Source organism: Anguilla anguilla, chromosome 4, assembly GCF_013347855.1.
Source record: "Anguilla anguilla isolate fAngAng1 chromosome 4, fAngAng1.pri, whole genome shotgun sequence".
Classification (NCBI taxonomy): Eukaryota; Metazoa; Chordata; class Actinopteri; order Anguilliformes; family Anguillidae; genus Anguilla; species Anguilla anguilla.
In genome coordinates, this window is record NC_049204.1 from 32121843 (window position 1) to 32144808 (window position 22966).

Below are 22966 nucleotides of genomic sequence, written 5' to 3' on the forward strand. Positions count from 1 at the left end.
ACACATCTGACCTTCTGTAAGATGGCGACCGACAAGCAACATTCGGCTTGAAATGGGAGTTAAATGGTATAACAGATATTTCTGAACAGGTGTAATGATACACAACCATGATCTGCCCATACTGGCACTGAACCAAAGCAAGTGAGCTGAGATGAGCTGCACTAATATGTGCAGTACAGGGAGCCCAAATGTCAGCCAGATGTGGCTATTGCAAGACATAAGCTGCTTTTCCCTCTTTCCACTGGGAAAAATTCCTTCCATGGCTTTGCAAATTACCAACAGCTAGCAAGAACCTGGAATAATAGTGCAATTGAAGAATTTTTAAACGATAAGACAATGGAATGGTTCAGCTAAAGGGAATGACAACCATAGTCAGATTGATCATTGATCGTTCCCTTCTTCACCCTTACGGACATCGTAACAAATCTTTTAAATTTTATTTTATTGCCTTGTGGGTGACAGGATTCAGGGTGACAGTTACTGCAGTGCAGGTAGAGACCACACCATACCTGAAAACATCATCATGTGCTGAATGTTGAGAGGGATCTTCTCCCTGCGGCCGAGGTTGAGCAGGAAAGACAGCGGGTAGATGTTGCACGCCCTTGCCAGGAAGATGGAGAGCTATGGGGATTTGGCACTTAAGGAGAAAGGCATTGTTCTTCAAAGCACCCCCGCTCTACACCACTTACTGCACAACATTATTGAGGCTGTATCTCTTCTATTCCAGCCACCCACACGCTCATGTTTCACACAAGAAGAAGAAGCAGAATGATAAGTGTCTATGTCATTTGCATACTTGGTGTGTGTGCCAGTGTACATGTAATAAAACGAGATGCAAGGCAGGTTTTGTGCAACGCCAGTGCAAAGCTAAACCAGCTGCAGACTTACCCTCCTTCTGACTAATTACTGCCGAATAGCTCTCCCCAGATCTGTAGAGGAGAATGCACGACATGAACTTCCTCAGACTGTCAATTGCACACACTGAATGGGTGTGCACTGTTTTGGCAAAGTGCTCGGTTGGCTGCTACACCATTTCCAGAGACTAAGACTGTCCAAAACAGCTTACTGGCCTAGTATTGAGACTGCAACCTGTATACTGAATAGTAGGCAAGTATGCTGTTTTGGACATGGCCTAAGGAAATCACAAAGGGGGTGTTTCAGAGCTCTTGGCAGGCGTTGTGGATTTTGAGAGTTTTTGGGTGTGTCAATGAGTGTATGTTTAAACACAGACGCAGAAGACGGCTTCCACTGTGAAACACACCCTGCAGATTTAATGAGCGAAACGTTTCTCCATAAAGCCCAACAGTCATTTTTCATTTACAACACTGAAGTATTGACTTGGGCATAACTAATGAAAAATTTCAAGAAAATAAATTGCTTACTTGTTTTTAATATAATCCGAAGAGTGATTCAACTTACAGTAACAGAATCAGTTACAACATCCGGAATGCTTCTGCGCAAATATACAAGTAGACACAAAATGAAAAATAAGCTAAATCAAATCCAGGTACTTTTCTTGTCAGGAGTACTTTATCTACAACGGCCACTAAATGGCCAATACATAAGTTCAAACATCTATCACACATAATTTCCCCCCTCTGACATCAGAAGAGAAATAATTGACCAAGATCATAATTGCTGACTGTGTGGGAATTGTACTTGAAAAAGCCTTTTTGGAGGATGGCCACATTAGACCAACAGTAGACCAAGTAATGCCATGCACAGTATAAAGCAGGAACAAAGGCCAAGGCATATATCTTGCTGCTAAAGTGGATTTCACATTCCAGTACAGCCTCAGTCAGCTGTCAAGTGAAATGTCATGGGGGAACCTTTAAATTCTGGAGAGTATAATGGTGTCATAGCAGTGGAGCTACACTCTAAAAGTTAAATAGGATTTAAAAAACTGTAATATTATTCAGACAGTTCAGTCAACTGAGCTACACACAAAACGGTACAGACTAAATCACTAATCGTAATGCATTCTATACCTCTCAGCTGTCCTCAGCTTTTGACCTGTGCTAAAATGATGATGGATAACCACCTCACTGTGGATCAGCACAACCAAATCACAACAGCAACAATGTTGTGAAAATACTGTTTGCTAGTTCAGTGAATGGTCATTCATAGAGAGGCCAAAATATGAGAAAGGTGTACTGTAAGGTGATTTATAGAAGTGCGCCCAAAGGAAAACAGACTCTGATTACTGTGCTCACAGGGAGTCAGCAGAGTCGCATAACGAGACAGTACGCAGTTGCAAAACATCCTACTGGATCAGCGTTATGTAAAACCTAGGTTCTCCATAGTAGTGTCACCATGTTTTGTATTGTTGGAAAGCCGATGTCATGGGGAACAAGTTGGTGTCTTTGGTGGTGGGGTGCTCGCTAAAGATCTTAATACCCAAGGGTCAGCGCCCAGCCAGATACAAAGGTTACCCTGGTGTGATATACTTACAGTGATATCAAAAATCAGGATCATTAATGTAGTTTTGTTAACATTGCGTCTTCATTTGATGACTTGGTGTTTTGCTTTGATCTTTGAATATATAAGGGTAAAGGTGCAATGGTTCAGGGGGACTCGTCAATATGACCTCCTACACGCCATTCGTGTTTAGCCACCCCACTACACACACTCTTTTGCATCTGTATATTACCATCATTGCACATACTGTAAAATAAACTGCATTCACTTCACTAACCTGGCATTCGTTTTTACCACTGTTACCACTGCACACCTAGCAGTTTCAGGGTGATAACATAACTCCTAAGCATAGAACTAAGGATGTGTGCACCCTCTAGTCACTCGCCTATACACTAGTGCCATAGCAAGATACAAAATTGCATCTATGCAGGTTACACACGCCAGAGGCATGTCCACATCTACTAGCTACAATAGATAGTGATAAGTATAGAGACACACTACAGGCGGATCACTTGCAGCCTCCTTCTATGCACAACTGTTAGCACAGATGAAAGGTTAAAACACTATTTTGTCAGTCTAGTCAGATAACCGAGATAGCATTAAATGAATCCTGTTCCAGTAGCACTGGGTAAGACTACACATGTTCCTTCACCACTCACATACTTCCCCTGTTTGGTCTATCTGAGGGGTTTCTTACAGTGCCGAGAAACAAAGCTTTGCTTTAGGGAAATTCCCATCACAATTCCAATTCTCAGCACACAAAAAAAAGATAGAAATGATTTACAGTATCTTGAGAAGTTTGGAAACCGAATGCTAAACAGCTGTGCAGCTAGTAAGAATCGAGTTTCACAGAGCTGGTAACAAAAGACCACGGGGGTATCGGTAGGATTCAGGCAGATGGTGAGAAGAAAGCAAACAGAAATCACACAGGAATCAAAAATCAAATAAACACCACTTAAAACGTACTGAATTATTTCAGTTGCACAGTTTTATATACTATGGATCCCAGGCAAATCAGAAACCGGAAGACTAGTGTGTCTAGATCCGTTGAGTCAGTTCACAGAAGGCTATCAAAAAGGAAATAAAAAGGATACAAAAGCCCCCAATATGAAGATGCCTTTGAAGTCATTAATCTGGAATGTGAACAGCGCCAGGCCCATGTAGCAGAAAATGAAATTTTCTCCAAGGAAGTTCAAGAATTCAAAGAGCTGCGGAGGGAAAAAAAACAAAACAAAAAAAATGAAACGTACAGATTTGCATCATGAAAAGGTTATTATAAATATTAATATGTTACTTCTTCATAGCTGTTCTTCACAGAACAAGGGATGCATTACTGATGGGCCAGCTTTCACGCCATTGAACAGAGGCCCCCTGATGTGTGTGCACGTGCGTACACGTGCACCAGAGAGGACACGTGAGAGTAGTCCTTTAATTTTAGAGATGTATATGTCGAGTGGATGATAAATTTGTGTTTAAAAGTTGCTGACAGTTTTACAGTGCTAATTACAAAAAACTTCAGTGCATGACAAGGAACATTCTCTCAGCAATAAAACCCTGATGCAATGTCTCACTCCTCCTCCATCAGTAAGAGCCCCCTTCTTTCTCTTCATCTGTCCTGCTTGTTCTCATCTCCAACCTACTCCTCATAAGCTCAAAAAACCCGTATATTTTTCCAGAGGAGCGGTGAGCCACTAGACAATCAGATATTGCTCAGTTTCCTTAATCAACTGTTGAAACCTGGAATACTCCAGTTTCAGAACTTAGTACACTTGAATATTTCAACTGTACTTTTTCCTGTTTTTGAATAAGGAAAGTGTGACATTTCGCTCATTTCCATCTGTGAATCATTTCTTGCTAGATATCTGGGGACAGCTTGAGCCAACACCAGCCCAGCACAACAGCAAACTGGCATTCTGGCAGTAATTACGCCCACCTCCACCCAGAAGCAAAGTAATTAAATTCATTTTGAACCACTGGAAAAAAAAAAAAAAAACATTATTAGAAGAAAGTTAAAAAGCCCAGTCAACATTCATCTATTTCATATTCATAAGCTGCTGGTAAAACACATAAGTGCAGGCCGATGAGAGAGGGATGCAGAGCACTTACCTTCATTTCATAATCATCATGACCTGTTCTAGAATACTATGCACAGTGACAAGCATGGCAATTAAGGCTGTATTATGCATTAGCAGCCTATTGTTTCCTATTGTAGAAGCAAAAATGAATTCATATATCAGTTATATCAAATATATTACATAATAGAGCACAACTTCGTTTCTTGCAACATTCATATTTTCACATCTGGCTAATGGCAGTGACATTAACAAAACTGCAAACTAAACAGTGGTGGATAATTGAGAGAGGCCCACGTGTGCGTTACCGAGAGAAATGACTATAATTAAAACAACTTTGTGAGTTTAAAATAGGCACACGAAGTTTGCAAAGTACACAAAGCCATGGCACCCACCTTAGACAGAATTACAAAGAGGAAAGTTTGTTAATAAAGCTTGTCAATCGGCTGCCACTGAGATGAGTCTGTATTGTGTGTCAGTACTAGCGGATAATCAAAATGGAATGTGTTTTGCAATAGATTAATGCAAAAGCCCCACTGCACAGGAAAAATGGATGCAACTCACTGCTCACTGGATGTTTGATAGGGGAAAACTGACAATAAAACCTTTGTGTAAAATTGCTCGTCCCCATTTTGGGAGACGGCAGCACTGTAATTGACATTTCTGGCTAACATACCACTCTCTTGGGTAAAAAAGAGTCTCAGTAATTTCAGACCTTCATTGTCAAATTCCCTTTCACATTTTATCCATCATGAAGTGAACCATTTATCTCTGAAGCAAGTAGTCTCAAGGCAGAACCTCCATTTTGGCTTGAAAGATGTTCCTTTCAAATTCAATCATTGATGATTCATTCCTTCTCAAAACATAAAAGACATGAGGAATAAAATTTGCTTTTCTAAGTTATCTTTTCACAAACTACTTTCCAGACATGACAAGTACCGCATCACCAGTGCCTAAAGTCAGAATAATCTGAAACACAGTTCCACTGAGGGTTCCATGAAAGAGAACTTTGAGGACACAAATGACAAAGAAAGAAGAAAAGGAAAACCTGTTTCCATTCTCAACAAATGAGTTGCTATGTCTTGCAAGGCCTGCAAACAGAAGGCTACAGGTTTTAATCTCAGGGCAAGTGCTGCCATCATTCTTGATGGTCTGTTACCTAAACAGCTCATTCCTAGCTATTTATATGGATAAAATGACTACAGAAGCTACATGTTCCAGTCACTCTGGATTAGGCTAATCAATGTAAGTCAAATACAATATGGTGATGTAACGAGCCTGTAGTAGGAATCCTCACCTGTTTGGTTCTGGTTCTGGCCTCAGCGCTCAGGTTGTGGAAGGTGTAGCGAGCCTGCGTGATCCCACAGAACAGCACGGCCACAATGCCTGTGGAAACAAGCCCATGCCAGCAAGCATTTCAACTGGAGATCAGTGTTCTCTCATGGCAGCATGATGGATTCTGGGAAGTATGGCATGATTAAAAATTGGTGGCTGACATCACTTGCTTCAGAGGAGCACGTGCTCTGTGCTCTCCCAAATCCATAATGGAAGCTGTGACAATGAGCTCTGATAAATTTGACCAGGCATTCGAAAATCAGGGAGAAAAACGGAAAGAAAACATTTAAAATATTTAAAAAACAACATGCACAAAAAAACATCATGGGTCAGGTTTAAGGAGTTTCAGCTGGAGGTCAGTGCAGTGAAAATTAACCATAGTTGGCTGCCCATGCTTTGAAGGGTATGTGGGCTAGCCTGTGTGCTTCCAAACAAACGTGAGTGGGTTTTCACTAAACACAGAAAATGCAGGTAAAATGTTATTCAAAAAGGCAAGTGATCTTATGAGAGATGCTGTCACAAGAGAATCTGTCACATTAGGAAAACACTGAAGGAACAAAACAGTTGACGTTATAACTCAAATGAGCTGGGAATTGTCCCCACACTAGATTCTGATTATTGCTTCTAGTAAGATAATGATCTGCTCTTTCTAATGCAAAGGCATTAGAAAAAAGTGGCACCACTTAAAAAAAGTGTGAAATTTGTCACAAAGGGTGAAATTTGTGAGAATGAAATCATTGCCACTTCAAGGCATAAACTCGATCTACCCTCCATTGCAAATAAAAAAGATCTAGAGCTCAAATTTGACAACCTGGGTGATGTTTCAAGCCACCTTATAGAGGGACTACAGAGGGAAAAGAAGGCTGAGTCATCACAGGAAGATCCAATAAGGCAGAAAGAAACACTAATTAATATAAAGGGCTAATAAGGCAAGCACGACTGTCAACTAAAATGTCACCGATATTCTTGGCAAAGCGAGGCTCATTAGAGGCTGAGGCTGCTTTCATATCACTGTCTCTCAGCCAGTTTTAGTGCAATTTATTGACCAAGAAGTGCTAGACAAAGGTCAGCCCACTCGTTTTACTGAGTTCTGAAACCTTTTAAAGTGGAAGAGAAAGAAGGTGAAGGTAAAGTTGTAAACTTTCACATTTCAGCAATAGTGAGGTGGAATTTTTCTTCTGTGATTCTATATATTGAAATTATTTTTTCACATTTTACAGAAAGTAAATCCTAAAGTGGTTATATGGGATTCTGGCAAGAGCCACTTAGGCACGTCAAAATTAACATTCTTGAGTTTACATATTTCACTTTTCCCAAAAAACCTAATTTCCGAAAATTCATTTACAGCTCCATTTAGTTACTAATAGTAGTAGAAATTGCAAGTTGCTAATATTTCCCTCAAATAACAGTCCTTGGTGCCAGGCCAGTGAAACTACATAATGTAATTTTGCACATTTTAAAAGATTTTTAAAGTGTGTTTTTTTAAGCATTTCTGTAAGTAAAAACATCAACATGTGACCTTATTTACCACAAATTAACCACAGATCACTGGAAATAAAGTTAAAAAAAAAGAGGAATGTGCTGCCTGCACGTAGAGTACTCATTCTTTACAAATAGTAATTAATATACGCTTTCATAAGCCCCTCAGGCCTGTCAAGGGAAATTAAGCAGATTAAAGCGTACCTTGGATATAAATGGATTTTTAAGCATCAGACTGGAAATACTGATGAAAAGAGCAGAAAAACAGCTCAAAATGCCTGAATGTCACATGAGACTGGATGTCTCTGTGGTGCCATAGTTTCCTGGAGACTAGAAGAAGCAATGCTGCAGCGAAGGTTCTACGGGATAACACAACTGAACACACAAACAACATGTGGGGGTGAATGTTAGTGGCAATGGAACATGTACCCTCATCTGATGGAATCCACCAACTTAACTTGTGTGCTCACACACACACATGCGCAGGCACACACTCACACACACACACACACACACACACACACACACACACTCAGTAGAATTTGGAGGAATCTCAAGGTTCTTGTCTTTCCAGAATGATAGATTTTTATCAATTTTCAGTGCTTGCAATTCTGCAAGTTGGCACAGGCCACTCTATAACAGGCAATGGTTTTCTCAGGCAGGGTTTTTTGGGGAAAAGGGAGTCGATAGGAGGTCAGCACTCACCCGTCATCCCACAGGCCTCTGCTGACAGGAAGGCACTCCAGGAGAGGAGGAAGAATAGGCCTGTCTCCAATAGTGGGAAGTCAGACAGCCTTGTGAACTTGGTCAAGTGGGCCCACTGGGTGTGTTAAAGAAAACCAGACAACGAACACATGCACAAGACATATCGCTGCTTCCTGACTGCACCTACACCTGCTGTGGAACTGGCATGCTTTTAATATGAGACACAGACAGACAGTAAAATAGACATAGGGCCAGAATTTCAAACAGTAGGTATAACTGACAAAAATTTTTGAGGAGAAACATAAAAACATGCATGTGCGTACACACACACACACGCACGTGCGCACATGCACAAACACCCTCCTGCCTTCACACAAAATCCTGGGTCAAGCAGAAAGACTGTATATTATTATTATTATTATTATTATTGTCAAATTAGAAATCTGGTACCCTTCAGTTTAAAGAATGATGAAGCATATAATTGCAGCATATACAGTATAGCTGCTTTACTATATATAAGGTGTATACACACACAAAGTGCAGTTCATAAGTATTTTGGAAGTGACATAATTTTTGTGGTTTGGCACTGTACTCCAGCACATTGGATTTAAAATGAATATGACGTTAAAATGCAGACTGTCAGATTTAATATAAAGCTATTTCCCAGTGAGCACAGACCCGATATAAATGGAATCTAGATTTTTAGAGCAGTGGAAATCTGGGTTGAGAGATGTTTTGACATAAACGGACTAGGTTAAAGTAATTTAGCCCTAATTTAGCTCAGGTTTTACCTGGATATAGCCTGGGCCTAACTTTCACATTTCAACAAATCTAGGTGGGTTTTTAACCAAATATCTAGATGGCTATATCCAGGTAAAATGAGGCCTAGAAAAGCCTAGAATCATGACTAGATACTGATCTTAGACCTGCACTAAGGAAACAATTGAACACCCCTGATTAATCAGTATCACTGGAGAACCCATTTGTCCCAAGCATTATGGCGCCCTGAAATGGGGGGTATTTCTATATGGTGAAAACAAAATGTATAAAAATACCCTTAAATAAAAACTGACAATGTACACTTTGACCACACGCAAATTGTTTGATTACAAAAAAATTTAAAAATTGTGGAGAAGAGAGCCAAATCAATAAAACATACGTCTTTGTCCCAAACGTTACGGAACTCACTGTATATATACCCAAACAACACAAAGAGAATACATAGGGCTGACACAGGTGCTCTGTCGCTTTCCATCTGCATCTGCTAAATACATGTAATGTAATTTGTGGGAGGTGGTCGCTACGTAGCATGGAGGTAGTTTGCCTATTGGGAAGATATCACGGCTACGTTGCTTACCGCTGCTCTGCTATGGAATCAGACTTGTGTCAAAAGTTCAAACAAGGGGTGTCTCGTGGCGCAGCCTGTAGAGCACAGTCCACCTGCTCATTACGAGCCGTGACGTCGACGGTTCGAGTCCGACCGCACAACCTTTGTCGCACGTCACTCCCTCACTCTTTCCCCATTCTTCCTGTCTCTCTACACTGTCCTGTCCAATAAAGCTGAAAAAGCCCATAAAAATAAAAAAGTATCAAACAGAAAAACTTTACTTGCAATATTTTTTACTCTTGAAATCAATATTGTTTTTAGCTATTTTTATTTCTTTGCTCAATCAGAAATGCTTTGCTTGATAATACTGACTCAAATCTGAGGTACTGATGCTTTCTTTGATAATTTTGACAGAAATGTGATTCTGTGTTACATCTTCCTAATGGACAGACAGCCTCCATGCTACGTCCCTGCTACCTCCTACCGCCTATGTTGTCCTTGAATCGCTGTGCTGTCAGGGTATATATATATATATATATATATATATATATATATATATATATGTGTCATTTTATTATATTTTGTTCATACATGCATGGCTTTGCTTTTCCATCACTGTCACCCCCTGTGACCAGGGGTGCTCACACTAACAGCTTACTTTATCATTCCTCTGAGTATTCTCATTCTGAATTAATTCCAGATTTTATAGTACAGTCCTACCCCAGGGGTAGAGAGCATTGTTATAATCAAATGGACCAAAATGAAAAATGTATGGATATATGTATGTGTGGGCCTGTGTGTATGTGTGTGTGTGTGTGTGTGCATATGTCTGTGCCTTTCTTACTGGATGGTAAAAGAGAGAAGTCCATTGTGACTATACTAAAAGTAAAGAGGACTTCCCAAATATTTTTGACCATTCCAGTCACTGAACCGAACAGTTTCAGCATCACTTTTTCCGAACATAATGCTATTTTCATCGTGTGACACAATCTCTCTTCAAATTACCCAGCAACCCAGTCTGGCACCAGGGCCTGGATATAAACAGGCCCTGGGATCATATTTGGCAGAGAGACCATGTGTGAACATTTGTGTAGTCTAAGGTAACAGACAGTTCAGTAACATACTATTTAAGAAACCATGACCAAATGATTTATTCAATGAACTGTCTGAAACAGTTGTGGCACATATGGCACTTAAAAACTCTACAAACCTGTAAGCAGTCTGTCAGGTGTCTAACAGTAGAATACAACTTAAATTGCCAGGACATTAAGAATTCATATTATAAAAACATATTTAATAATGATTATACAGCTGGCTGAAATCACAGTGAATGCATGCTTTTGACTGATGACTGGAAAACATGCACCATTAGCAATAAGGGAATTGTTTTTTTGACAAATAAACTAATTAGATGGTGATTGCTGTGCACTCTGAATAGAGAGGATACTAAAGTTGCTAAGATCACAAATAAATATGGTACAGCAAGGATATCAGGGCAGTGATGATGGTAAAAGAGAAGCCGATGAAGACGGAGCCAATGAACACTGCGATGAAATGACCGATGGAGAGAAAGAAAGCAGATGCACTGAAGGAGTGATGCCCCCCCGACTGACTGTAGGTCGATATGGCACTGAAAAGAATGTCAAAATAAACAAAAAAAATGTTATATTTTTATGAAAATGTACCCTGGAAGATTCACACAAAGTTCTGAAACAGATTAAAGCAAGCCTTGTCATCCCCTTGACATACAAGCGTCAGCCTATTGCAAAAAGACTGATATTATCCTGTGTAAAGCTGTTTTAATATAACTGATTGATCACATTTTTTCAGAATAATAACGTGTTAGGATTTCAGGAGAAGCAAAACATTTCCACAGTTGTTTATTAACAGCACACATTGCTTTTTTTAAAAGCATTTGTCTTCTTTTTTCCGTGAGGAGAAACTGGGGGACGCTGTCTTAAGTAGGCCTAGACACAAGAATAATGTGACGCGTATTTGTGAACTCATAAATATTTACTGTTTTCCATACAGAAGTGTAGATTCCATGTAGAGATGCAGGAGAACAAAAGACGGATTGATGTAGAATATATTTTAACTTCACAGTTTGTCAGAGCCAGTCGGTGGCATTACCTACTTTGTAAAAATGACAGTTATTTCGAGATAACTTTTTCCATTTACCAGCTTTGGTTTAAGACTCTCGGTCTGATGTTAAACACCACCTGAGTCTGTATCCACCCTTTAAGCTGTCATCTCTTCCGACAGGGTGACTGGTATAGAGAAATCAGACAGAAGCTCCAGCAGCTAACTTATATAATGATAAAGGCGAGATGATTCTTTCGCTTAAAACATATCGCATTTGACACAATTTTTGCATCATTGCTGTCACTTCCCATGAAATGTTATTTTTACATCTTTGATACAATAGATAAAATATTACATCCAACCTGCAGTGCGCTTAAAAAATATATCAAATTTGGCGCACAGCTACTCTAGTATTTCGATGTGATTTGAGCGCCGGTTTCAATGTGCTTATGTGGACGGACTGGACAAACGAGGACAAATCGAATTGCCATGGGAATGCGCGCAAATCGAGAGCCTTCCTTGGCTTTCACGCGTAACTACGAGGGGGAGCGAGCGGCTATAAGCAAAGCGAGAGTAAGGCCTGTGCAATGAGCCGTGTATGTTCCTTCCGGCGAATGACATTTCTCCAAAGGTAACAGCGGCAGCCCTCCGCGGACCCCAGCCTGTGAAACGACCGCTCCCCCCCCCCCCCCCCCCCCCCCCCGCGTCTCAGCGGCGGTCTAAATGACACGGCGACCGGCTGAATACCGCGCGGTCGCGGCCGATGTCGGGGGAGCTGTCCTGCCGGCGCGAGCCGCAGATAAAACAGAGCGGGGTTCTAATGAGCCGCGCTCCCCGCCTCTCTGTCAGAGCGGTCCGAGGGGAGGCCTCTGCGTGGGCGCCCTTTGAAAGGGGTCACTGCTCGCTTTTATTACAGCAAACGGGACGGCGCTCGGGGAGCCCGCAGAGTCAGGACATGCCACCGCGAGAGACGGCGCCGACCTGCGCTCATTAACACCGACTAAAGGTCTTTTTTTCCATCAGGCCTTTTCATGCCTGTTAGTAAGCCACTGCAATGTCGTTTGGCCATAGTTAGGCGACAGATTACAGTGGGTCTGTTTCCTATGATATCACTCTCCGCTTCTCTCTTCCATTGTATCTTTTTCAGTCTGCCGGTCGATATGCATTGCCTGTTGTGTTTGTCTGTTGTTGTGTTTCCTGGTTTTTTGTCTGCCCCGGTGTAAAAAGAGACATAATTCAGGTGAATGTGAGTGTGTGTCTGAGTGTCTGTGTGTGTGGGAGACTGTATGTACGTGTAAGAGAGTGAATATATATATGTGTGTGTGTGAGAGAGACAGTGTGAGAGAGAGAAAGAGAGAGAGTCTTTTTAAAGCAGAGGAATGTTATTTGTTCAAACAGCCAAAGGTCGCTGAGAGACATTCAACAGAGGATAGAGTTTTGTTTGAGTCATGGGAGCTGCTTGGCTTGGCTTGGGCTGCATGGCAGATCATGTTTTTCAGCCACAGCTGTAGGTTGTGTGTGTGCGTACGTCTGCGTGCCTTTCTTGCTACATGCCGCTTCATTAGCAGCGTCCACAAGCCCTGTACTCTTGTACTTAGCCCGAGCCTGCGCAGTCTTTGGAGCCCACTTACAGACTGTCACTGAGAGCCTGACCCTCTACGGCCTCTCAATGACCCATTCAGGTTACCGTGGTCACAGCACATCCGTGGCACCACCTTTAATAAGCTATGACAAGCCTTTTGACTCACTAGGTCAGGACGATGGCCACGGCATCATTCAGCACGCTCTCCCCAAACAGCAGGATGTAGAGGTTGGAGTCCACGCGCAGCTCAGTGAAGATGGCCAGCACGGTCACTACGGAAAAAAAAACGTGGAAGCTTCACTGTCACAGTATTTATTTGATCGACACCAGAGAATCCAGAGACATCCGCTGCTTCCCCAGAGACAGCGATAAACGGCTGTGACTGCATATCGGAGATGAGCACATTCGGGAAGTCTATGCTCAATAGCATGCCATGCATCTTGGTATGTTGGAGAGGAAACTGGCCTGAAACCTCTGATAACTATGTGCACGCATTTTGTTCTTGACAGAAACCCATCAATCTGCGTTCTATGACTATGACTTTGTATCTAGCTTTGAAGGCATGGGATTTGTCCGCACATTCACACCTTAAATAACCGAAAGCACATAACTTTAACACATTGTCCATTGTATCTAATTAAAACACAAAAGAAATTAAGCCTCAACTGAGAGCCAATAACTTGTGAAAACACGTTACAAAAGACCCAATATAATTACGGCGGTGTGAATAAAACATTACATGGCTGGCTCATGCATTTTCTTTCTTACACAAATCCTCTTTGTATAGTACAGCACAGTACTCTAATGCACAACCATGTACAGTACCAAAGCTTCAAAAGCAACATGAAAGCCCAGTCTGGTAGTTGGGCTGGTAAGGTCAGGGTAGTTCATAAATGTAGTCTGTATATGTAATCAAAAGATAACACACACAGTACACAGAGGTGACAGGTGCGCCTTGTTCTAAAGGTTGGTATTACCAATCAATCAATCAATCAATCAATCAATCATTCAATCAATCCTGTAACAGAGCATTGTATCGTTATAGAAATGATTATTAATGCTTATTCCTTCTCTTGCACTGACCTCACACTGACTTTATTTGTGCCTTAGTGACACCCTTAGTGTCAATATTCAATAAACACGTGTCCTTAATGTTGACTTACGAGTACATTAAAAGTACAAATGACACTTGTCAGTTTCAGTGATTGTTCTGAACTCACCAAACTGAGTTTGTGAAGAAAAGCCAGAAATAATTGTTGCTTTGAACTGTTAGGTCAAGTTAAGGACAAATGTTGGCTGGATACAAGTCTGGGTGTTTCTCAACACAACAGACTGGTAAGGTGGAGAAGGAGGCTATACATGGATAAGGTAAGATGACACTGGGTGTCAGAATGGCTCGAGGCACTGAGAGTAAATTCACATAGGTAGAGGCAAAAAAGGTTTCACAGTTGTCTAAGGGCATGCAATTATAATCAGTTTTAATAAAGTTTTGTTATTAAAAATGAAAATAATCCCATCATAGATGAGGGCTGGGGGAACATGAAAGGAATGATTCATATCTATATCCCAATGCTCTCTTTTTGGTGTTGTTTGGTCGTGCTTTTGGTCGTGCTTCTCAGCCCTTAACTATATAAAAATACTGTGAACAGTAAAACTGAAAATGTCTACTGGCTAGTGCCTATCTTGGGAGCAGCAGATTTTGGTTTCTGTCCTCAGGTGATTTGCCTTCAAAATGAAAAAAAAAAAAAAAACTGAATTTTTTTTTTTTGCATTGCTTGTCTGCTTGACATTTAGCCACAAGGATGGCAAAGGCAGTAATAGCTCTTTCAGAAACCAGTGTCCTTCCTGTCTTAGGTACACTCCGCAATGGTGCTTCACATGTCAGGATAGCCTTCGATTTCCTTAGTCACCCAATGTTTCTATTCAGCTACGCCATGAGAGAACAGTGCGCACTGTGCCTCAACAGGCTAGTTGATCTCAGACTCTCCGTTTCCTCCTATGCACCGGCACTAGCCCAAGTGTTCTCACAATGATCTGATCACCTGTCAGGAGCCGGTCTAAACTTGCAGAGATCAGACATGCTGTGAGCATTTCCAGCTGTAGCGTTTGAAAAAGAGCAGGCGGCTGCATGCTGTTCTCCTCTTGCAGTGCAAATCCCCCTTACTCTGACAGCGGGGCTTGATGATTCAGTTCCCATGGCAACATTGGCCAATGGCTGTCATAAATTCATCAGTTTCTACAGTACACGCTATAAGGATGAGAGAGTGAATCTTCTATCCTGCAACACTGCATCTTAGGGGGTTTTAATTAAACACAATGATAGTGGTTTGCAGGCTGCTTGCAAATAAATAAATACAGTACACACACCAAGTTAGTGCTAAAACCACTAAATTGCAATCTCTTAATCACTAGTTGATCAAAATATAAAACCTCAATAATTATTTAAGAAAAAAACAGGGGTCTAGACCAGGGGTGAGCAAGGAGATTTATATCAACTGCTATTCTTATGTCCCTTTAGCAGACATCTTGCGGTGGTCTAACATACAAGGGAACCGTTAGTTAGTAGAGTTAATTAGTTAATTGAGCCAGGGAAATTGGTGTAAGCAAATTCTGTACACACACTGCCTCCTCAGGAATGGAATTCCCTCAATTTTTTATCTCCAGAAGTGCTTTTCTTGTCCTCCCCCAATTCCAGCCTAGCACATGAATCCTCACAGCAGCCGGCCACCACTTCTTTTCACTCTGCAGTTCTCCTGCTGATCTGCGCAGTCACTATGCCAGGACCACAGCAGCTCACGCAGCCCATGCAGGCAGACTGCAGGCACCGGATCACCCACAGCAGTTGCTTGTGCAATACAAGATAGGGAAAACCCTGCCAACTGAAACTCCCATTCCCTGGGAAGTGCTATTGCCGATTATACACCACTGCGCAGAGCTGCCTGCCTCAGCATTAAATTTTGCTCTGTGGGGTACCACTGCGCCAATGACTGCAATCCGCTGGATTCACCACCCCAATGTTTTTAAAGCTCGCTTTCATCGGTGTTTGCATTAGGCCACCTCCTGGCGATGTCCATATGGGAAGGGAAGTCTAATTAATTCGATTTTTAGTACAGGGGGTAAAAGCTTCCAATCCTGCAGTAATGCATTACATTACATTACATTATAGGCATTTAGCAGACGCTCTTATCCAGAGCGACGTACAACAAGTGCATAGGTTTCATGATGTAGAGGCGCAAAAGAAACACTAGAGTGAAGTAAGGATCGTAGTGCCAGAAGTGACCACATCGATCAGGACTCCAACCCTGTAGAGTAAGCTTGTTCAGCAAGCACGAATCCTACCAAGTACAAACTAAGACTTGAATCACACCTAATCATACAAAAATGATGCATACATAATGCAAAATGAGAGTTGTAAAAACAGAGAAAATGTTTCTGTAGAAAAGGTTTTTGAAGGAGGAAGAGAGAAAGGAGGACAGATGACAATGGTCAATGATAAAGTAAAATAAATTGCAATTGTACGTTGAAACTGGTAAAGGTGAATCTTGGTGAAGGCTGCCTTTCAAAGAGGGGACTAAGGAGCAAAGAGAGATCTTCTACTGAACAACAACAGGAAGTGGAGCTGAGGACACAAGGGGTCACATGACCTTCTCCTCCCAGCTCCTTTCAGACTATTCTAGGCTAAAGCACTGAGAATACATTTACAACAGGCAGACAGGCAGCGCATCTCCATGCATGGCACAACTGTCTCTTTTAAGAGACTCTTGAAAGAGCATGTAATATGGCTCACCTTTACTAATGTGTGTGTGTGTGTGTGTGTGTGTGTACGTGAGTGTGTGGAGGATGTATGGAGGAATAATTACACCCTGATTATGATGCATACTTATTAAATGCATTTTCTGTTTTACATTGTTGGAATCATTAAACTGAGGTGTGAAGGATATGGAAGTAGAGAATTTGGCTCTATGTACTGTAGGAAGTAGAAAGAACTGCACAGTATAGGAAGGAAATTGTCCTTTTATGCCTTATTTGGCACTGTAAATAAAACACCCTTAAAGTACAACCTTGGTTCTTGTTCACTCATCTAGATTAAATTCAGCAGGACCCAAGAACTATAGCCAGTGAGGATTTCATAATGTGGAATGCATTCTTATCAGCAAAAGGCACTGTTCCCATCTTTGTACAGCTTTCTGACTTAATGTCTACTATTATCAAACCCATTATAAAACAATAAAAACAAACCTCTAAATCCCTCTAAATTAAGCAAAAAGATGAAAATCTGCTGTTGCTCAGTGCTCTTGTGTGGCCTTAAAAGGAACTTCTAATCATCGCTCAAATTAAACATCTGTTCCATTTGTGGTGATTACTGTCACGGTACGGGTAAGGGGGACCCAAACGCAGATAGAAAAAAAACACAAACTCAAAAAGGGAAAATTAACAAAGATTTTACTTACATGACAGGGGACAAAAAAACAGGAAACCAAAAGGCCACGCAGGGCACTACCAAAAACACAAAACAGAAAACTCAAAATTCAAAACACACACAGAGCAGAACACAGGTAGGACAGAAACCAGGCAGGAACTAACAGGCAGAACACACAGGCGGAAACTCAGTCACACACACAAGCAGGTCAAAGCACAGGCAGGCAGATACATGAAGGTCAAACAAACACAAGTCAGGAACAAAACACAGGCGGGTACATACGGTCTGAAACAAACACGAGTTGGGAACAAACACAAGGAACCAGCACCCGAGTCAAGCGAACAAAGAACTTAAATAGACAGGGGGTAACAAGACACAGGTGAACTCAAAAAACAATCAACCCAGAAAAGGAGGGGATAACAAGACACAGGTGGGAACAATGATAGAATAACGAGACAACAATAATACAATTAATAGGGGGGAGCAGGACACAAAACAGAAGTGCCGCCATCTGGCGGCCCAACAAGGGAAACACAGACAGGAAAACACAGAACCATGACAGATTACTATGAGGACTCAAATCAGTGTAATCAAAAGCTGGGTTCAGAACAGACTGCATCACACCAAGCCTGTCATAATTGGGGAAGGCATTTTTGCAAAGGTCACAGATGTCATAGGTAAGGTACTGCTACTGCAGTCTTTAGCAAGGTAACCTTGAATGTTCTATATGGTTTAAAGGATTGTTAGTCATTTCCACAGTGCCAGTGAGGCATATATGTTAGGGAAATACACTTGTAAAGCCTTCTTTACACAGAGCATTAAACCCAGGGAATAGGTGGAGCAGAGCCAGGTCTGATTTCTGTGTAAAGATGTCAAGCCGGAGAAAAGGTGGATTAAACTAAGCCAGGTCTGACCCACCTCACCACCTAGGAGTAAAGCCAGAGCTGACCCAGTGTTTGTTCTGTGTAAAGTAGAGCCGGAGAATAGCCGGAGCAAGTGCCATGGTAACCATCTCGTGCGCCACTACAAGCTTTCCATAACAACGCGTGGAAGTTGGGCTGTCAGCGGGAAACTGGCAAAACAGTCACTTGGCATTAATTCAGGTGATGGAGAACTGTAATGAATTAGAAAACGAAATAAAAAAACAAATTGACGAGACAGTGAGAGATTCAAACGTCTACCAAGCTATTGCTGATCGTCTCCACGCCAATGGCTTTCAAAGGAATAAAAACCAGGTAATGACGAAACTGAAAGGTTTAAAGAAAACCTATTTAAAAGTCCGGGACCACAACAATACCAGTGGAATGGATAGAAAAACATTCCCACTATACGACCTGTGCGACGCCATCTGGGGGCACAGAGCTTGTTCAAGTCCTGTAAATGTCATTGGAGGTCTATCAGGATTTGGGAGCCTGATGCGCGCCATTACTGACAATTCATGCTCTCCATGACCCGAGAGATGTGGTCACAGCAGCAAGAAACAGTTAACCAGATCGGGAACATTTTGCTCGGTTTTTCCACCCCCCCCCCTGGTTCACAGGCTCCTCAGCACCAAGCTAACTGGCACCCTCTGGTCAGGCAGGAAAGAGACATGCCCAGCATATCCTACAACCACTTTCATATGCCACCTTCAGACAATGAGGAAAGACTGTACACCTCTCTTTAAAATATAGGGCTCAAAGTTAAATGTTTTACTGAAATGGCAGCCATAAATGTTCCTATTTATTAATTATTTATTGCTGTTGACATTTTGATGTAACAGAACACACTTAAAATGCTTAAAAAATATACATTTTTCTGATTGTTTTGGTGCTTTAACGTTAAACGTGTTTGTTTGTTAATGTCAGCATGCAGTTTTGAAATAAATTCACAGACCATGGGGAAGCAATTTCAATCTCTATTCAGGATGAATAATACATGAATAATACATGCACTCAAGCCTCTGCAAGGGCCGAACAACAATGTATCATTTCGGGACATTCTAAAAGGCTTAATGTGAAAATGGCTTAATGAGGCTAAAAAATATTTAACTTTGATGAAAAAAATTTGATTTTTTTCCAGATGTATGGGACCATAAGAACTAGCAATGGTGAAAAGAAGAAAAAAATTGACCGCTGTTTGATTTTTTTAGTGAATTATTAAAGTGAAAAACAACCCAAAACTGGGGGCTCAAATACAGCAGTATGGATTTGCGTTGTTATTATTTTATTACGCTTCCTCATATGCTCCTTCAGCCTTGATGGCCTTTTTTGATGGAATTTTATTATTCTTTTTCTGATTGCTAATTTAACACCCAGCTCAGCTTTATTCTCGAAAAGTTTAGATAGAAAAACCAGAAACACCAGGGGTAACATTTTGCAAAGCAGTCGTTTCAATAATATCACTCAACAATCATTCACGAGAAAGACTGTTTATTGTGCATGAGATACATAATTGCGCCGCAGCGAATCCCGCAAATTCTTCTCTGCACTGTAAAGATATTAATACCGGGCAAAAGGTGGATAAAGAACATCTGTGGAAATTGATCATCACTAATTCTACCCCGGTTCTGCAACAGCATTTTAACCTGGCTCAGCAGTGTACAGACAGCTTAAGAAGTGCTTTGCCGGCTTGAGTCCTAGTTTTATGGACTGCATACCCTAGAGCAAGATACTTAACCATGAATTGATACTGCTGCTATCCAGCTGTATAACTGGGTAAATTGTCTTTAAAAAGAAACGTGCCATTTGGCTCAGAGGAAAGCATGTGTTGGGCACACTATGTTTCAAAGGGATTAGCAGGCCAGGAGGTAATCTATGATCTGGCCTGCTCATCCCCTTAGAACATAGTGGTTTCAATCAATGACCCCAGCCCATTGAATGTAACTGGGCAGCGCAGGTGTGAATTTTGAGCTTTCCAGGGTGATAGCGTGCACGGCGTATGCGCACGCGTGCGAGCTGTGCTCTGCCTTCACGACCGCGAGGTTGGCGTACCTGGATCAGTGGCCGATATCAGCGCCCCGAAGAAGAGGCAGTCTGTCAGGAGGAAATCGCCGTCTCTCGCCTGACCCAGGAGCACCATCAGCTTCACGAAGCCGTACATGCTGGCCCTGCGAGGGAGAGCGTGGTCAGTTCGGCTGGGACGGGGCGGCCAGGGGGAACATTACTCATTCCCGCCGCTCGCCGACGTGCCCGGAAGGGAAGGTGGGTACGGGGCAAGCCTCAGGGAAGTAGGCCCACCGGGAACGCGACCTTTAAATGCATCCGTCACCCCAACAACGGCTGCCAAGCAGTCATGGTGGGGATGGATCTCACTGCGGGAGGAATCTTTACCCACAATCATCCTGGCCCAAGCAATATCAGTTTATGAAGTAAATAGCAGGCTGGCTAATGTTACTTCCACGCAATAATATTTAACTGTGCTACATTATGGCTGCGTGCACCTGCTGCAAATATTCTCTCTTGAGTATAACCATCATTTTAAGTAAATTAATTTTCGAGTAATATGCAAAGTAATCAAATAAAAACGTGTCCTGATTAAATTCAGCATTTCATTGCTTTCATTGCTGCTGTGATCCTATCCTTTAGTTCCTTTGTAAATATTTATAAACCATATAACTCAGGGCTTTTAATTTGATCGCAGGTATTGTAATGGTACGATGTTAACTTTCAATATGCTCATCACCACATTAAAAAAATCCTGTAAATATTGGATATTTAATAATCAAAATATTTTAAAATGTTATTATGTTACTAATCAGCTTCACTCAACTCAACTAGCTTCTTGTTTCAGGTCCATGCTAATTTGAATATCTGTCATAACAAACTATATCTCTTTGGATATCTGCTATACATGCAATATTTAATGTGCTGGAAAGATATCCCAATATCATATTAAATGCATGTGCACATGTTTTGAAAAGGCATGTCTGACTATTTTTGTATAATCGCTCCTCATTCATTCCTTTCTACTTGTCTCAAAGGAGGAAAAGTGTTTTACCCTACCTTGATAGTAACGGTAAGTACAATCATATAATCCCATTTAAAAATATTTCCTTCCATTTCAGTTTTCCTTGGTGGTATCCTTAAGTCTCAAACATCATAAAAAAGCAATTAAAATATTCTTCTGCAGGAAGAGCCTGATATGTTTGGCCTCCAGAGACATTGTGAAGGGCACCCTGACTATAAATTAGCATATTTCGTAATAACCTAAAGTCATTAACACACCCTACATTTAATCAGAACGAAGCTTATAAAGATCTCAGATTCACTTGAGGCAACCTCTTGAGTGTGGCTTTCCATAGACTAACATGGAGTTACTATAGTGGGTATTGTTCCATCAGTATGGAAGCTGTTTGCTCTCATTTCCCTGAGACAGAAAAAGTTTAAAATGGCAGCCAGTCTACCAGTCAGGCAATAATCTATGGGGTGTTTGTTCCAACCCTGGGGAGGCCCTCACACTCCCCTGACCTCATTGACATGGCAATGCTGTCCCACCCATGCCTCTGGGCTGAAAAGGCGATACAACCTCCAATCTGGAAAGAATTAGAAAACCTGGGCTATGACTGCATAACAAAAATATAAAATCATTTCTCAACAGCGCAAAGGAATTTCAGATCTGCAGATGCGCTGTGAATGTGCGGGTGGGTGTGTGCGTGCGTGTACATGTGTGGAGAAGGTTCTGCTTTGTTGGGTCACAGATAAAATTTTAACAGCTGGAACAGGCTAACTGTTTGGCATTACCTGCGTACAAAAATAATGAAGGTGACCACAATATTCCTGGCTGCGGCTGAATAAAGTGTGCAGCTAAAGGGGATAAAGAGCAAGGCGACAGAGAGGTGACAAGTAGGAAAAACAAAGCTTAGCTCACCATATTTACCTGGTACCCCTAGACTAGGCAGGACAGGTGACTCTCAGGGAATGATTATGAAGTAAGGTGTGGACAGATGAGACCAAGATTCACTCGACCTGAATCCAATTGAACATGCGTTTCACTTGCTGAATACAAGACTGAAGGCAAAAATCTGCTGAAACAAACAGGAATTGACAATGGCTGCAGTACAGGCCTGGCAGAGCATCACCAGGAATGATACCTAGTGTCTGGTGATGTGTGTAGGTCATCCTACAGCAAAACAATGATCCCAAGCATACAGCTAAAGCAATAATGGGGTTTTTCAAAGTCAAAAACAAGAGAATTCATGACTGTTTAGTTCTTTCCAGCCCAGTGTACTGTACATGTGCACACCATGTGAGAAGAGTCCCATTTCCCCAAGGCTTTCTACTAGTCATGCTTACAACGTGAGTCTATTTATTTTCCATGCTAGGTGATGGATGAAATAAACCATTTTGCAAACAGAGCTCCCATCCATGCGGAGATGAGAACCCAGGCACACATCTTAGAAAGATTATGAGCACCACCTAGTGTTTGCAGCGGAGGAAGCAAGAAACCAAATTCAGAGCCTTTTCTTAAGCCCTATCTGAAAACATCCTGTTGCAAGGCTGAAGCAACCCTGCATATGTCAATGAGACTGTGAAACACTGATATATTTCATGTCAAACTTCAGAGTC

At 41.6% G+C, this 22966-nt stretch overlaps 1 protein-coding gene across 3 annotated transcripts in view; it reads right to left on the reverse strand.

Moving 5' to 3' along the window:
- Nucleotides 1–22966, reverse strand: part of LOC118225721 (sodium/hydrogen exchanger 9-like) — a 72882-nt gene that overhangs the window by 36002 nt on the left and 13914 nt on the right. For all 3 annotated transcript variants that reach the window (XR_004764888.1, XM_035414605.1, XM_035414606.1), the window contains 7 exons: nt 20393–20508; nt 13167–13272; nt 10828–10966; nt 8010–8115; nt 5788–5876; nt 3513–3626; nt 510–621 (listed from right to left, as the gene is read on the reverse strand). Coding sequence is in view for 2 of the 3 variants with exons in the window: in XM_035414605.1 (XP_035270496.1) it covers nt 510–621; nt 3513–3626; nt 5788–5876; nt 8010–8115; nt 10828–10966; nt 13167–13272; nt 20393–20508 (782 nt within the window). In the remaining variant the exon portion in view is untranslated. The remainder of the gene's footprint in view (nt 1–509; nt 622–3512; nt 3627–5787; nt 5877–8009; nt 8116–10827; nt 10967–13166; nt 13273–20392; nt 20509–22966) is intronic.